General features: G+C 31.8%; 2 protein-coding genes across 8 annotated transcripts in view; one reads left to right on the plus strand and one right to left on the minus strand.

Annotated features, from left to right (window-relative positions):
• The window catches only part of LOC123681187 (CUGBP Elav-like family member 1), a 518,049-nt gene that overhangs the window by 29,029 nt on the left and 470,835 nt on the right, over positions 1-18,185 (minus strand). The gene's annotated exons all lie outside the window — the stretch shown is intronic.
• LOC123681184 lies at positions 1,860-6,971 on the plus strand. Of its 2 annotated transcripts, none has more exons than XM_045619428.1 (3): positions 1,860-6,064; positions 6,152-6,487; positions 6,569-6,971. In XM_045619428.1, the coding sequence occupies exons 1-3, from the start codon at positions 1,874-1,876 to the stop codon at positions 6,845-6,847; spliced, it is 4,806 nt and encodes a 1,601-aa protein (XP_045475384.1). In that variant the 5' UTR covers positions 1,860-1,873; the 3' UTR covers positions 6,848-6,971. The 2 variants fall into 2 exon arrangements, with proteins under 2 accessions (XP_045475384.1, XP_045475385.1); XM_045619429.1 differs by having other exon boundaries at positions 6,586-6,749.

The raw sequence follows: 18,185 nt of genomic DNA on the forward strand, positions 1-18,185 counted from the left end.
GAAGAGGAAATCATTTTTATCATGAACGTGTTAATTCAATAAGTTAAGAGACTTGTCCAGCTGAAGAAGCCAATCGATCAAGAATGGAAGGCTTATCAATGTCATTTTGAAAACCGTCTTTCTGCTCTAACAAAAAAAAATCAACATGCCTAAAAAACAATTCATAGAGACGGTCCATAAATTTCACAGGAATGGTCACTTTTCAAATTTAAGTTATATAGTTCTCATGTCATTGACTAATAGATTCAGTCAAGATATACAGGGTGATTCGCGAAGCCCGATGGTTAGAATATTTCAGAGAAAGATTCGAGGTAAACACTGAAATTTTATAGTTAAGCTTTTTTCTTGGAAGAAACATCGGATTAGTTCGACTTTCAGTTTCACCGGAAATTATACCAACTTTCGTAACACTCAATTTTTTCATTCCTGATCATAATTTCAAGTTTTTCCAAAAATAAATTCCTCCCAAGAAAGCTTAATAACGATTTTCACTTGTTCATCTCGAGTCTTTCCTTGAAATAATCTAACCAATGGTCTTTTGAATCATCACCCTATATTTAAAGCGGCATTGGAACAGAAACGTTTCTTGAACTGTTTGAACTTCAGTTTAGAATGTTTATACCAAATGAGAAACGACATGGAAGAAAACGAAAAAAATATCAAATAGTCAATTTATTTTATTTTTTAACTTCACTTATTCATATTATATATTTAAAAGTTTCTTACGGTAGGTACTATAAAATCCACGAAGTTGAAGAAGGAAGAACGTAAAAATGATCCGAGTTTGCGAACGCTCTAAGTGAGGAACTTTTTGTTTTAGTCCAAGAAAATGGCCAATGAAATACGAATTTTGAGGTTAAAACTTGAATTTTGGATATAAGTTACTTTGAAGCATCTAAAAACGAACTGTGAAAGGTTTTTTCAAATTCACCCCCGGGAAGGGGTGAAAAAAAATTAAAAAAGGGGTTTTTTTGAAATTTTGGGGAAATGGTAAGTGTTAGAAAAAAAAGTTTCGAATAAAAGTTGTAGAGCGTAAAATTTTACATAAAAATGTTCTCACAACTTTTTTTCCTAAAATTGAAATTAACTGAGATATGGTAGCTAAAAGCTAGGGGATGATAACAGGAACTTTAAAAAATCATAAGTTGTTGAAAAATTGAAAAAACTCATAATTTTTTTTTTTAAATTACTTATATGATTATAAACTTTAATTCTAGAGAAAAAATTTTTTTTTTTAATTGTTTATAAAAAAGTTATAACAATTTAAAATTTTTATTTTCAAATTAAATCAACTTTAACTGATGAAAATATATATATATTTTTTTTAATAGATTAATATTTTAAGAAATTGACCATACGCGTTGAAATTTAATTTTTACCTGTTCTTTTCAAGCAGATATAAAATAATTTACCTGGTTAAAGATATTGTGTGGCGGCCATTTGCTTTCACTACCGACTTCGGTACCTCATGCGCATGCGTCAGTTGTTCTCAATGCGCCAGTTGTTCTCTGTGTGTTTACAATATTCTCCATTTGTTTTGAGTGAATTGATCTCTGTGTGTTTACAATATTCTCCATTTGTTTTGAGTGAATTGATCTCTGTGTGTTTACAATATTCTCCATTTGTTTTGAGTGAATTGATTAGTGCTGTTAATTTGAAAAAGGTAATTATTTAAGTGATGTTCAATTTTATATTGAGAAACCGCATGGTCAAAACATAAACACATGCTTTTTATTTACTTTGTTATAAAAATCACCATCAATCATTTTATATTATTTAATTTTTTAAATACTATTGTTGAAGTATCTACCTAGATTAGTTGATAATGAATTAATTTTGTACTTTTCTTGTTTATATAGGTTGAAATTTCAACATGGATCAACAAGCATTATGCAGTATTTGTGACACAGTTTTGATCAATGACACCGACACTGTTGTTTCAGTGAAAGAGAGAGGATTAAAAAAGTTGATTGAGAAAAGCATTGAGAAGGAAGACAGAAAAAGCGAGTTATGGCTCGGAAAGATTGAAGTAAGTTTTCATGAAAAATGTAGGAAGTCGTATCCTATGTCTACCTCTTCAATTAAGAGAAAATCAAAATTATCTACTGATCCATCTTCATCACATTTTACATCATCTGTAGTTGGACCAAGTATACTACCAGCGTCAACTTCAACAAATTTGAATTTTGATTTTGTAAATCTATGTTTTTTTTGTAAAATGTCATTGGATCGCAAACATAAACGGGTCCATTTGATAGCTAATAAGTACACACAAGACCAGATACTGGATATTGCCAGGAGGCAAAATGATGAGTTTAGTACTGAATTGATTAAACGCATTAAAGACATCAACCTAGTTGACTGTAAAGCTAGTTATCATCATAAATGCTACGTGAATTTTAATAAGCTCGTGAAGGAACCAAAAATCTCTACCCTTAAAGAACAAACAGCTAGGATTTTTAATCAAATTTGCAAACACATTGAAGAAAGCTGTCAGTATACATTTAGTTTGCGGGAACTAAAAGATATCATGGGAGATGATCCCTTGAGTCACTTTGTTTTATTTCGAATGTTGAAAGAAAAATATAAAGATGATATCTTCATATCTCATCATCGAGGTAAGGAACCAATGATCTATTATAAAACATTCGATATTTCTAAAATTTGTAGCGATTGGTTCACTGGTGATGGCGATGAAATGGATGATTTACAAAAGCAAACAATTTTGAATGTCGCTGTCAAAATACTCCGTAATGAAATTATTAAACACGATTATCGTAATACATCGTACCCTCCTGCGTCCAGTTTTCTTGACGATGTTGTGTCATCAATTCCGCCATTATTAACTTCGTTCCTTGGAAATTTACTATGCAAGGATAACAGTGACCAATACAGTGATAATTTTATTGTTAGAGATTCAATAGCACATTCCATCGTCAGTTATTTACGTCCCAAACAATTTATATCATCTCTCCAATTGGCAGTTGGTTCATATGTCCACAGAAAAACTGGTTCCAGACTAATTGTTGATCTGTTGAGCAAATTAGGTGTTTGTGCCTCATATTATCACATTCAGTTGCATGAAGCTTGTACAGTTATTAATCCTCCAGCTCTTAAAATTAATAGTGATAAGCCATTTGCACAATTTGTGTTTGATAATACTGATCACAATGCTAAAACATTAGATGGTAAAGAGACTTTTCATTGCCTTGGTGGAATAGTAGCGTATACGCCTGAATCGTCTATAAGCTTCGAAGAAAATATTGTTAAATTTAAGAAAATGCCAAAACCTCAGGAATTAGTATCAAAACACGTTATTCCCCAATTACCTTACGGGTCTTTTAACACTAAGGCTCTACAATCACTAGAATTCATTGCGATAAAAAACATTCCAGTGAGAAAATCACCTGTGATATCAACTTATTATTCTGCGTATCTTTGGGCCAAGTTCTTCGAGGTTAAAAACGTACCATCTTGGAAAGGATATATGGAAGTTTTGTCTTCCGGGATTCCTTATACAATGTCGCAAATTGTTTGCTTACCATTTATAAATGGACCACCGTCAAATTTGACGACATTAAATAGTTCTTTACACTATGCAGCAGCTGAAACTCGTAAATTAAATAGACAGACATGTTTTGTCACATATGACCAGCCATTATATGCTAAAGCTCTTTCGATAGTACAAGAATCGAATAGTGAAGAATTAAAAAATGTTGTCGTTCGTCTTGGTGGCTTCCACCTGTTAATGTCATACCTGGGAGCAATCGGTTACATTATGTCTGAGAGTGGAATTGAAGATTTATGGACAACAGTCTATGCAGGTGATTCTGTAAAGAAAATGTTAACTGGTCATGCTTATGCTAGAGCGTTGCGAGCTCATATCATGTCGTTCACCGCACTTGGTATTATAATTTGTAGAAGCTTGAAACCTTCGGATGAATTCCAAGATTCTATTAAAAAGTTTTTCGGTACGTGGGATTCAGAACCTCCACTTCTAACAGATTGTGATGACGAACCAGTAATAACTGATATGTGCGAAAGATTTGTACAGCAACTGGCAGTGATGGAAAAAAATGGTCCAACATCTAAATTATGGATCCAGTATTTCAAAAGCATTATTATTGCATTGCAATTTTTAGAAGCGGAACGATTAGGCAATTGGGAACTACACTTACAAAGCGTCAAAGAGATGTTACCATTCTTCCATGCAAGTGGACATTATCCATATGCGAAATACGCTCAAATTTATTTGCAACAAATGGCTGACCTCGAGTTAATTATGGATCCAGGAGAATATGACGAATTCACGAAGGAAGGTTTTTTTACAATTCGTAGATCCGAAAAAGCATGGGCTGGAATTTGGTCAGACATGGTTATTGAACAGACCCTCAATCGTTTCTTCGGTACTGACTTGAAGCATGGAAGAGGTGTTACTTCCAGTGTTGTAACAAGATATTTAGTAGCAATGCCATCAGCATTCAATATCATGGAATGTTTAGAGACATATTGCAAGATTGAATCAAGCAACAGTGAACAACATGTTGATATTTCAAGAAGTAGAATCACAAAAGATGAAGTAGGAATTAAAAAATTTTTGTTTTGGCTTGATGAAAGAAATCCATTTGAGGTTAGAACTTCATTAGTATCACTCTCTACTGGAATCATAGGTGGACCAACAATTAATTGTCATAATGCAGTAGAAGTTGGATTGCAAGGTATAGCTACCATGGTTGGTAAAAATATTGATAACGTTTCTTTGTCTAACGCGTTCAAAGTGAAAACACTTGCAAATGCGAAAAGTGGTATGCATATTGGCGATGATTTTGTTGCTGTCGACTCATTCTTGTTAATTCAGAGAATATCAGTATTTTTTCATGGCAATGTTGAAGAAACACGCAATGCATTGAAGTACGAGTTGTCACCGTTTCCTCTGAGCTTATTCGACGAACATGGATTAATGAGAAAAACACCAAAATCAGAATTGTATAACGTTTTCCAGCCATACATTCAATCGCCTGCCTTAATATCTGGATCTGGATCAATTTTTGTAATTGATGGTGGCTGGCTTCTGCATAGCTATGTTTGGCCGCATGGAAAGAAATACTCAGACATTTGTAACCTTTACTACTCTTATCTTATTAAACATTTTGGATCTAACGTGACAGTCATATTCGATGGCTACTCGAAGGAAACAATAGGAATTAAGTCCTACGAAAGATATCGCAGAAAAGAAAAATGTGTTGCTGCAGATGTTGAGATTTCTGAAGATAATCTCGTGACCTTGACCCAAAAGAAGTTCCTGTCCAATATTGCAAATAAGAAACAATTTGTAAACTTACTGAGTAATAATCTTCAAAACCGTGGTATTAGCACGAATATAGCTTCAGAAGACGCGGATCTTTTAATTGTCAAAACTGCAATCGATTTAAAAAGAAGAAGAAATCAATCCGTGACGATAGTTGGTAATGATATTGACTTACTTATCATTTTGATTTCACTTGTCTCTGACGAAGAGGTAATATACTTTTATAAAATGACACCAGGAAAACAAGCTAATGTTATTTATTCTACGGAATACGATAAAAATTTGAAGCCTTTTTTGCTTTTTGCGCATGCATTTGCAGGTTGCGACACTACAAGTGCAATTTTTAAAAAAGGAAAAAAAAGTATAATATCTTTATTGAAAAAAAAACCTGATTTGCAAGCTCTAATTTCTGTTTTCTATGAGTCTAATCGTTCAATTGAGGAATTATACGCAGTATCTGAAAAAATTATATTCCATCTCTATGGTCAAAGTATTACAGATGAACTGACACTTGGTGAATTAAGATATAGGATATTTTCATTATCGGCTGCTGCTTTTAAAAAAGAAGTTATCTTAGCTTCTTTACCACCGACTGAATCAGCCCTACGAGAACATACAAAACGAGTGTATTATCAAATTCAACAGTGGTTAGGCAACAATCTAAATCCGGACGATTGGGGTTGGAGAAGAACCTTATTTATGATGATACCTATCATGTCAAACGCGGAACCAGCACCAAAGGAGTTAATAGATAAAGTAAGTTACAATTCACACCAACTTATCTTATTTTAGTGTTATCCAATAGTAATAATAAATTATTCATTTTGCATTTTATTTTAACAGGTTTCTTGTAGCTGTAAAACGAATTGTTTATCAGCTCGATGTGGTTGCAAAAAAAGTGGTTTAAAATGCAATAAATTTTGTAAAAGTTGCCAAGGCCAAAGCTGTGATAACGCTTCTGCAAGATCGTTTAATCTTGAGGATGATGAAAATGAAGATAAAGAAGATGAAGAAAGAGATGATAGTGATGATGAAAATGATGATGATGGAAATGTTTATGAGGATGAAAATGATGGTGAAGAAGAAACTACTGTCGAAGACGGAGAACAAGAAAATGAAGCTATATGTACAGGACGTAAAACTGTTAAAAACACTCGTTCAAAAGTATCCACACAAAAGGTATAATATCAATCAAATAAAATTCTTCTTTAGTTAATTTTTACGCTATGGACGATAATTTTTTTCTTGTATTCTTCACAGATTTTTTGTGGTTGTAGAACCAATTGTGCATCAGCAAGATGTAGTTGTAGAAAAAGTTCTCTCAAATGTAATGAATTATGCAAGTTTTGTCATGGTGATACATGCAATAACAGTATAAATGCAGGCGTTGATACCAATGAAGATAGTGAATATGAGACACATACAAAAGCTAACGATAAAGACGAAGAAACACCTACTGAAGAAGAAAACGAAGGAAGCTCAACTGTTAGAGACAGCAGTCCACTTGATGAAATTTATATTAACTTTGAAAAATTTTAATATAATTTTTGGAATTGCAAAATCTATATTTTTTTATTTATTATATAATTAGAGAATCAATTACTCTTAGGAAGTTTCTTCAAATTTTTTTAATTGTAATACAATTTTGTAATCTATTAAAAAAAAAAAAATTTTTCTCTAGAATTAAAGTTTATAATCATATAAGTAATTTTTTTTCTGTCTTCTTTTTCTGTCTTCCTTCTCAATGCTTTTCTCAATCAACTTTTTTAATCCTCTCTCTTTCACTGAAACAACAGTGTCGGTGTCATTGATCAAAACTGTGTCACAAATACTGCATAATGCTTGTTGATCCATGTTGAAATTTCAACCTATATAAACAAGAAAAGTACAAAATTAATTCATTATCAACTAATCTAGGTAGATACTTCAACAATAGTATTTACAAAATTAAATAATATAAAATGATTGATGGTGATTTTTATAACAAAGTAAATAAAAAGCATGTGTTTATGTTTTGACCATGCGGTTTCTCAATATAAAATTGAACATCACTTAAATAATTACCTTTTCCAAATTAACAGCACTAATCAATTCACTCAAAACAAATGGAGAATATTGTAAACACACAGAGAACAACTGGCGCATTGAGAACAACTGGCGCATTGAGAACAACTGACGCATGCGCATGAGGTACCGAAGTCGGTAGTGAAAGCAAATGGCCGCCACACAATATCTTTAACCAGGTAAATTATTTTATATCTGCTTGAAAAGAACAGGTAAAAATTAAATTTCAACGCGTATGGTCAATTTCTTAAAATATTAATCTATTAAAAAAAATATATATATATTTTCATCAGTTAAAGTTGATTTAATTTGAAAATAAAAATTTTAAATTGTTATAACTTTTTTATAAACAATTAAAAAAAAAAAATTTTTCTCTAGAATTAAAGTTTATAATCATATAAGTAATTTAAAAAAAAAAATTATGAGTTTTTTCAATTTTTCAACAACTTATGATTTTTTAAAGTTCCTGTTATCATCCCCTAGCTTTTAGCTACCATATCTCAGTTAATTTCAATTTTAGGAAAAAAAGTTGTGAGAACATTTTTATGTAAAATTTTACGCTCTACAACTTTTATTCGAAACTTTTTTTTCTAACACTTACCATTTCCCCAAAATTTCAAAAAAACCCCTTTTTTAATTTTTTTTCACCCCTTCCCGGGGGTGAATTTGAAAAAACCTTTCACAGTTCGTTTTTAGATGCTTCAAAGTAACTTATATCCAAAATTCAAGTTTTAACCTCAAAATTCGTATTTCATTGGCCATTTTCTTGGACTATTTGTTTCAAAGTAGGACACGTCAATAATATATGAAGAAGAAAAATATGTCAGCAATGACAGCAATACGATCAAACGAAAATACTGTAAATAATTTCAAGATCCTAATAATTTTCCTTATATTCATATTGAATAATCATATTTATCTACTCCTATTTCTCTTTCTTACAAACTAAAATTTGCGTCAAGCCTTTGTTTCATCTGTGTTTTTCTTCATTTCCTTCCATTTGGCCATGTAGACTCCTTCCGGGTCGTATCTAGCCTCAAGAAGGTGAAACATAACTCATTATTCAACTGCTTTTGAGCAATTAATAGTATATATTAACAAACAGCGTGATTTATAATAACTCACTACTATAACTCACTATTATGAATCGGAAAATATGGATCTGTGCTTCTATACTTCTCTGCTTCTATTCGATTGCCGAAAGGGAACATTCCATTATTGTTATTGAGGGGAGGAATGTCCGAGGGAATGTCACTTTTGACGTTTTCAAATTAAGTTGATATCTAATTATTGTGAATGTTTTGCTGAAAACGATTAATTCAGATAGTGAAGATGAAATATTATAAAGGTATACATTTCCAAAAGACAAACAGCTAATGTTACCATACAGAATTAATTGCCCGAAAAAAAGTAATCGTTTACAGGGAATATTTTTTGGTATATTTTAATGCATTTTTATAGGCAATTATTAAGGTTTTTCAATAAATTTCTATGTCTGTACTCTGTACTGGATTCGAGCTAGCCGAAGCTAGTTCGATTGTGATTGGTAGCACTAAGTTTCCATCTCTCTTGTACGGGATCGAGCACATTATGTTTATTTCCCGTTCCTTCTGTCTTTATTCTAAGTCTGTATTTTTTTCTTAGTATTTATTGATATAGTCGTAGATAAAGTATAGTATTCAACTTGCGGTAATGGTCATAACTCACTTGATGAATTACAGCACTCGCCTGTGGCTCGTGCTGCAAACATCATCTGCGTGAGTTATGACCTACATTACCGCTCGTTGAATAATATACTATTTGATTGAATTTTATAGTGTTAAAATATTTTTTCATTCTATTGTGCTTTTTTTTTAATTTTCGCAAATGAATTTTTATTTGATTTGAATTGAGTTTATTGTATCTGAGAGTTTACTAGTTCAACTGTTGGTTTCGATTCAGGTAAATATATTTGTCGTTCCTATCTAAATCTTATCGAACCAATGAACTAACACAAAAATTTTAAACGTGGAATAAGTAATGGGACAAAGCACAGATGATTCAATGGTATAAAGAGTAAATATTCATTAAATTATATCAACTTGACTTAAAATCAGAACTTTTTTTTTATCAATCGGTTCAGAACGTTGTCCGATGCATAATAACCATTTCTCTCCATCTCCCTTAATCAGAAAATTTATGTATTCATGGATGAAATAAATAGTACCATGGGAAGCTCATATCAGTTTTGCAATTTCATTTAAAATTTCTCATTTTTATTTTCCACCGTAAGTATAGAAAAATTTATTTCAAAACTTTATAATTGGCGCATGCAATGAAACGCAGAAATAATTCCGTGTAGTAAAACTTTGGAGACATGAATTTCCAAAATTTCATTTCAAAATTCATTGTGTATGAAACTAATGAAGATATGTATCTCTAATAGTTCCTATGAAAACTTCTGGACAGGGGACAGAAGGTTTTTTTGTTTGATTTTTGAATTCTACATGAAATATGATAATTGCAAAGGGAATGAAAGAATATTTTTCCTTGAACGAATTTAAATGTTCAGTATTGGAAATAATGAACCAGAATATCACGCAAATCTAAAGAATGTCGAAATTATGACTTGATTTTGAAACGTGTTTGAGGCAAGAATCACAAGATTATTGGTTATTGGTTGATTAGAAGAAATGACAAAAAATGTGATCAACAATTTGAAATTAAAGTCATAAAAAAATTAAAGATTCTGCTTTTTCAAAGTGGGGTCAATGCCCCCATGAGTCCAGTCTAGTTACGCCCCTGCTGGCGATCGCTTCAGTCATCTTGGAGCTAAGGGAGCCACCTTATTCTGTCTAAGCGCGCATAAACTTGCAGAAATATATGACCTGCGACTCGCTACTTACTCTTACTACTAATTAATTGGTAGTAAAACTTATTAGTAATAAAAACTTGTTTCAGTCATGATCAACTACCGAATAGTAACGGCTTAAACAGTTCAATATCAAGTAGCTTAATATAAAGTCAAACAAATACCTCAAATCAAGTCAAGTCAAGTTCAAAGATGTAATTTTTCACGAGCGAGCTTGATGTTCAAGTCGAGTAGTTGGTTAAAATATCAGACTACTTGGCTTGATGAATCCCTTCGGGTCCATCATCATTCAGGAAGAAATAATAGTTTTTCGGTGCTATTAAACTTTCCAGATGCCCGATGATGAATAATTACTACCAATACTACCAAATAACTACCGAGTATTAAGAAAATTGGGGCTTCATAATTTAAGAATTCCAGCAGTTACTGGTTGTCCTTTCATTAAAAGAATAGGGTGCATCATATATTAGAGGCTTCTGTCGTTTATTGACTAATGAATAATTGAATGAATGGCCGAGTCTCGCATTGATTCACGAATCAATATCACTTTTCAAGAATAGAGGAACACACGAGGCGATTCTTTGTTCAGATATTTTACAGGGTGTCACGGGAATAACTATGTAGATACTCTTATCCGATGTAAGGTAGGACTAGGATTATAGGAATTAGGAAAACTGCAGGTTCTATTGAAATGAAAATTTGCATTTACATGTGAAATAAAAATTGCAAACTTAGTGTAAAATTTCATTTTTTTCGCGAAAAAATATTCCTTGATCACGAAACCGATGAAGTTGAAATTATAAGTGTTGATATAAAATAATGATTTAAATGAATTGAATTTCTAGTTGATAACATCATCAAAACCATACAAATTTCAAAAAGAATATTGGAAAAAAAAAAATATTTACGTGACGAAACAAACGATCAGAATAAGATTTTGCGTGTGTGATAAGATTAACAATTTTTCATGCTGAATTTCAAGCTGATCGCATCATCAGAACCAAAAAATATATAGGCAGAATTCATAGTATCGAAAAAAAACTTATATTTCCGTACCAACAGATTCCATTGAAATTAGATTCTGCAAGTAAATAGAAAATAACAATTTCAAGTTGGATGCAAAATATCGTGTAGATCGGGTCATCATAAAAACAAAGGGAAGCACTGATGTGAAGTGATACCCATAGTAGGTTCTGTGGTGTCCAACGACGCAATTGGCGCATGCATGAACGAGGATACAAAAGCTCTTGAGTTCACGTCAGTCTTTCATTTTGCAGTAAAGGACTTATGTGAAAATGTAATCGACTGAAGCAACCATTTTAGTGAAAACTTTTGAAGCTCCCTTTGAAGTAGGACAATTCATATTCGTAGTAGATTTTCAATCATGCTGTATTTTACAGAGTAGAACTTACCAGCTAGTATGTATTTGGAAATAGTAGTACCGACTCACCTGAAAAAAAAAATTCACTGTTCAATAGAACGTTCAAAAATATTTAAATCGAAAACAACGAGTATAATTTTATGTTTCCGAATACATCCTAGTTTCAAATGTATGTCTTACACTTCTATATTCTACAAAGAATTTAAAAACTATTTCGTCTTCACATAGACATTTCATCAGCAGGAGGAAAACATTAAATCTTGAAAATCTTTGAAAATACGACTTCCAGACAATTGTCATATTATATTAATACACATATATTATGTTAAAGCATTATTTTTGTATTAGGTAAATCTTCAATTTTTATTTCACAAAAGACACTTCCAGCATTCTAGTTAGTGCCCTCGAATTAATTGTGAACTAATGAGTAGTTTCCATTCGTGACAACAATTGATGAGCATGTCTTGGAATTATGAGTAGATAACTTCAGGAACATGTATTCGCAAATGTTTCTCATAAATGTTTGAAGCTTCATCAAGAAAAAATATATTCTGCCTCAGAATACATATTTTGCACCATAACGGAATAATTAACAAATGAATGGGGTGGTCTATTTGAACATTTATGGCATCAAAACCTAAGAAATTTTCCTAGTTCAATGACTATGGGCCATAAATTTGATTTTGATAGTGTTCAGATTATTATAGGGAAGAGGTTGGTTATAGAAGAAATATAAGTGAGATTATCCATATAAAAAGAAATTACTCTGTTAATCATAGAGAAGACGTACAGGGTGGGCAAATAAGCGAGGTAAGCGGCTATATCTCAGAATTCACTCATTGTAGAGACTTGCGTTAAAAATTTTTAACACTAATGTGTACAAGACTTTTTGAAGTTCATACCTCTACCTCTAGCTAGGGGGCTTAATAGCTATCGTCGAATAGAAAAATGAATTTCACTCGGAAATGTTTCATATCAAGTTGAAAAAAAATATCATCACTGTAATCCTTGGAAAATTCTATATCTTTTTGAATTGTCACTTTCGATTTTACGACATCAAATAAGGGTAGGGGAAAGGAAGAAATTTGACTGAATGAAATGTCTGTAACTTCAGTTTGTCTCAACATTTTTGATCGAATTAGATCTCCTTTGAGAGATAACATCTTGTTGATTAAGGAAAAAATATACTCATGATAAATTTGTTTTAACTCCTACCGATAGGGGGCGCTAAGTCAGAAGTTCATTGTTTGGTTCATTTTTCTCCGAAATTTCAAATGTAATGATAAAATTTTCTTTACAGAAATAGAAATTCCATTGAATTTGCATGGAAAAACCTGGAAGTCGCAAAGCGATAGCTTCAGGTTCAGTTCTGGAGTTATGGCCTAAGAAGATATATTAAACTGATGCACAGAAAAACCAAATTGTGTCTTTAGGTTCTATGGCCACACATCATTTTTTCAAATGTTCAAACAGTCTTCCATATTGTCTTACATCAGTCCCTGAATTATGAAGATTTCGATTATAGATTGAATCATTGTCACTGGATACTAGGAATGATCAGGAAAGATAGAAATTTTTAAACAAAATTTTGAGGACCGACGAATCTACCTTTCGTTGCGATGGGAGAGTCAATCGACATAACTCACATTATTGGTCTTGCAGTTGGATGCGAGAAGTGCAGCATCAAGCCTTTAGAGTCCGAACATATGGTGTGGAATTTCAGAAAATCGAATTATTGGGCCATTAACTGGTGCCATTTTTTAAAATTTTTCAACTAACTATTTGCAGATTTGTTCAATGGAGCCTATAAATGACTTAAAAAATTATGACAAAATGAAGAAGTTTTAAGAAACTGAATACATTTAGATAGAGGGTTCGGGGTACTTTTCTTCAGAAAATATACAATACGAAAGTTTTGAAGCGAAATCCAATAACATTCATGAGTGTGTAGCAACATGTTGTATATGTATCATTGTGAAATCACTTCAAAAATAATAATAAGTTTATTCCTCGTCTAGAAAATTATGATATCTTTTTCATTCGAAAATTATGTAAATCGAATTGACTTACAGCAATAATAACCCGATGGTAAACGAAAAAAGAAAAGTATTTACTTCCTTCGAAAATAGAAATACTGACACTTCCACACGGAGATACATTTTTATTTCCATCCAAATAGCACAACTTGTACGAGAAATGGAAATAGTTCTTATTCCGCATGGTGTTTGAATGCAAGGCCTACAGTCAAGATTCCCTATCATGTTTTCGAACTATACTAACAATGGAAAATTAAGTGTTGGGATTTTGCATCGTGTTATCTGTTATGTACAATCATATCATTATATATTAACAATTCCACAATAGATAGTTGCGTCATTAGAACCAAAAGCTTCGAGGAATGCACTGACTAGGTCAGTCAGTGCTTTCCTCGAATTTTCAATTTGATTTAGTACTAGGAAGTTGATCATAAAAATAAATGTCAGGACACTAAACACAATAAACCAACATATTTCAAGAAATATTTCAATCCTCATAGGTATACTCGTTCCCTGTAGATACAGGGTGGCCACTTTTTCAATAGGATTGTATTGGTAACTTTTAAACCATAAGAGTTAGAAGGTCGGTCAAATGGAGAGAAAGTTGCATTCATAGGAGCATTGTCAAGCAGTTCAAACAAATCGAGATTATCAGGGTCGGTTATTGAGATATCATAGGAAAAGTAAATTCTGTCATTTTGATTTTTCTTATTTTCCGACTTTATTTCAAATATTATCAAAAAATGTTTCAGGAATTTTTTATTCGACAGTAAATTATCCTCAATTTGACGTAATCAGATTTCGTATCCAACGTTTCGTACTCCCTGGGCCACCCTCAACCTCATTATTTTCAATACGGACCTCCATATTTCATGACACTTTTCGAAATAACTTTTAACGCTGAATTCAACGATATATCATACGATGTCATTCAAAGTTGATTTTCAGTTGATTTTAACCCTTATACAAATTTCTTTGGGTCGGATCTGTATTACATTTAGGTACTTTTAGTTTAATTAACAACATGCAATACATTTCGATAAAAAAATCAACTAACTCATCTTGAACTAAATGTATCATATTAGAATCAAAGCAAGAAACAAGTAAAAATTATTTACATATTTCAGTTCATACTAATTCAACGGAACTATCATTTAATCAAAGATAAATCAAATTTTTATTCGAAAGTAACTACCTAGATGAAAATTAATGATATCTCAAAAATAAAATTGATGATACTACGAACCCGAGATTCTCCGCGAGAAGATTGAGAATGTATTGGAAGGTATTCAAGGAGATGAAATAAGTAAATGTATAAGAAGTATGGGTTCCAGAACCTTAAAGTGCATTTTACAAAATGATAGGCATTTCGAACAATTACTTCATTAATTTTCATTTACTTCCGAATAATCATTTGATTTTTCTTTCATTAAATGATAGTTCCGTTTAATTAGTATGAACTGAAATATGTAAATAATTTTTACTTGTTTCTTGCTTTGATTCTAATAGATTCCATTTAGTTGAAGATGAGTTAGTTGATTTTCTTATCGAAATGTTGTTAATTAAACTAAAAGTACCTAAATGTAATACAGATCCGACCCAAAGAAATTTGGATAAGGGTCAAAATCACCTGAAAATCAACTTTGAATGACATCGTATGATATATCGTTGAATTCAGCGTTAAAAGTTATTTCGAAAAGTGTCATAAAATATGAAGGTCCGTATTGAAAATAATGAGGTTGAGGGTGGCCCAGGGAGTACGAAACGTTGGATACGAAATCTGATTACGTCAAATTGAGGATAATTTACTGTCGAATAAAAAATTCCTGAAACATTTTTTGATAATATTTGAAATAAAGTCGAAAAAAAAGAAAAATCAAAATGATAGAATTTACTTTTCCTATGATATCTCAATAACCGGCCCTGATAATTTCGATTTGTTTGAACTGCTTGACAATGCTCCTATGAATGCAACTTCTTCTCCATTCGACCGACCTTCTAACTTTTATGGTTTAAAAGTTACCAATACAATCCCATTGAAAAAGTGGCCACCCTGTATATTGCTCGACTGGAAGTCACAGGAAGTTTTTTTTGTGTAATCGGAAATTTACAGACAGAAGAAAGTTTTAAGATGAATATAATGAGCAATTCGCTCACATCACATCTTCTTGTCAGTAACCTCGATACAAAAAAGTTAATGTCGCAGCAGTAACCACATGCACATGAAAAAAAAAATAATCGACTGTCATGTCGATTTGAAATGCAAACGCTTAGAGAGCGTAATCAATTATTCATGACTCCGAACATTATGAAAATAAATTTATTCAGGTTTTATGGAACCTTCCGTTCATTCCCTAGCATCGACATTTTGAATATTGTGAAAGATATTGCACGAAACAATACCAGCACCAGTAGCGGCATTAATTACATCATTCGCATTTGAAATTTCAAACATTGAAATATATTCCGTCATGAATCTATACGTTATTGTTTCCTTTTGCCGTAGTCTACGGAATAAATGCGTTTTAATAATCGACGAACAATGGCAAAGCCAAGGTTTTTTCAACATTCGAATTGGGCTATAACAACGATGAAACTATAATAAAATTCAATCACCTTCCTTGTGGATTGCATAACTACTCTGTTAGGTTATTACCCTTTATGAAACACAAGCATGTAGTTCGTCTTGTCAATAAACCTCAATTACCTTAGAATAAGTATAAAATGAATAAGAAAATTTCATTCCATGAACGTGGAGACATCTGAGGTTGTTTACAATTATTATTAGTGGTACTATTTTTCTCAATGTTTTTCATAGAATATTGTGGAAAATGCAGTTTACCATTTTTGACACTACTAGTGTTTTGAACTAATTGAATTCGACTTACAACTCTCGAACAGAATGTGCTAAATTACTAGAGACTTTAAATATCATAATCCGTTAGATAGTTCCGGAGTTAAAACAATATGACTCTTTTTTTCTCGGAAAAAATTTTTGAAAATATACTGATTAAGTTAGGTCAAAATCGCAAGTTCGAAATCAGTTGAAAAATAATGAAATAAATGCTCATATGAAATTTGTGAGAATCGTATCAATGACATGTTGAATTTTTTTGTCTACAATTTCGAAATCTTATGATCTGTCGGTTGGACTCCATTGAAATTGTTTTTATTATTGAAATTTATTGTATGTATAAAAATTTCATTCATTTCAAATGAGTCATCTAAAAATACAGTACGAGAAGTGAGGACAGACTAAGATGTCTTGAATTTTTTCGCTCAAATAAATGTCAAGATGGAAGAAGAAAATTGGTTAATTTCAATGAATCGATCGATTTCATCTGAATTTGTCAATGAGGAATGTTCTTTTATGATTTTTTGCTGATAAAATATCGCAGAATTTTGATATTTCAATTCATTTATTCATTTTGTATGATATCGATTTCAAGCCTAATGCGAAATTCAATTCGACAATTGAACAAGAGAAATTTCAAGGAGAATATTACCAAATATTTTTGGTGCCACAAAACCAATGCAGTTGAAATTTTGGTGTAGATATTTTATGCTTCGTGCAAAATTTCGAGCAGATCATATTCATATAACAAAAAAATTCAAGAGAAATAGTGGAAAGGAAACAATTGATATTTTTGAATTAACATATCGAATCAAAGCCTGGATCCTACTAATTTCTTATCGATTGATATGTTAACGAGCGGTACCTCTCCCGTCTCCTCCTTGGTAACTATAGGAGTAACTACAGGATTAGGATTCTGCCTGAAAACATAGAAAGAATAGCAATTTCATGCATTATGAAGCATTATAGTTATGGTGTTATAAAAACCATTGAAAATTCAAGAACAATATATAAAAAAATTAACCAACTAATTAATAACAACTCTCATACCGATTTGAGCCTTTGTAAGTTAACATAAAATAATAATTTTAGGATGCAGAATTTAGTATTAACTGTGCTCATCACAATCATAGAGAATTCAATAGAACATTGGAAAAGAAACACCCAAGATTTTGTAATTCAAGATCCAATCGGTCTTCAGATTTTCTCATTTTTTGAATATTTTTCTTGAATTCAGCATAGAGAATTCAAAAAGCATATTGAAAAAGAAATACCCAATATTTCGTAATTATATTATATATATTTGGATATTTTTCTTGAATTTATTATGATTCTGACGATGTTTCATTACGGAATTTCATATTTTTGCAAGGTGCTGCTGAATATATTTGCAAGTCGATAGTTTACAGGGCCTGAATAAACAAAAGCAAAAATTCTTTGCGCTATCTGATTGAGGTCGATAAACAACACATTTTATCTTGACAAGAACATTCACACCATATGATCAAGGAAATAAGTGTACGGTTCGAATTACATAACTCTTATTTTCTTATTGCATAGTCGACATAGATAGCAAATTTTATGGCACTATGCATCGATACTGGACAATGCTACTACATACATACTATTCAGTACAGGGTACAGGTTAATGCTGACGTGCTTGGTATCTATTCGTTCAAGCAGTGGTGTAA

This window comes from Harmonia axyridis, chromosome 5, assembly GCF_914767665.1.
Source record: "Harmonia axyridis chromosome 5, icHarAxyr1.1, whole genome shotgun sequence".
In the NCBI taxonomy this organism is placed as follows: domain Eukaryota; kingdom Metazoa; phylum Arthropoda; class Insecta; order Coleoptera; family Coccinellidae; genus Harmonia; species Harmonia axyridis.

Coding starts and splice junctions, on each gene's coding strand:
- LOC123681184 (XM_045619428.1), top strand. CDS start 1,874: ATGGATCAACAAGCATTATGCAGTATTTGTGACACAGTTTTGATCAAT. Junction 6,065..6,151: donor CAAAGGAGTTAATAGATAAA/GTAAGTTACAAT, acceptor TTATTTTAACAG/GTTTCTTGTAGCTGTAAAAC. Junction 6,488..6,568: donor CAAAAGTATCCACACAAAAG/GTATAATATCAA, acceptor TATTCTTCACAG/ATTTTTTGTGGTTGTAGAAC.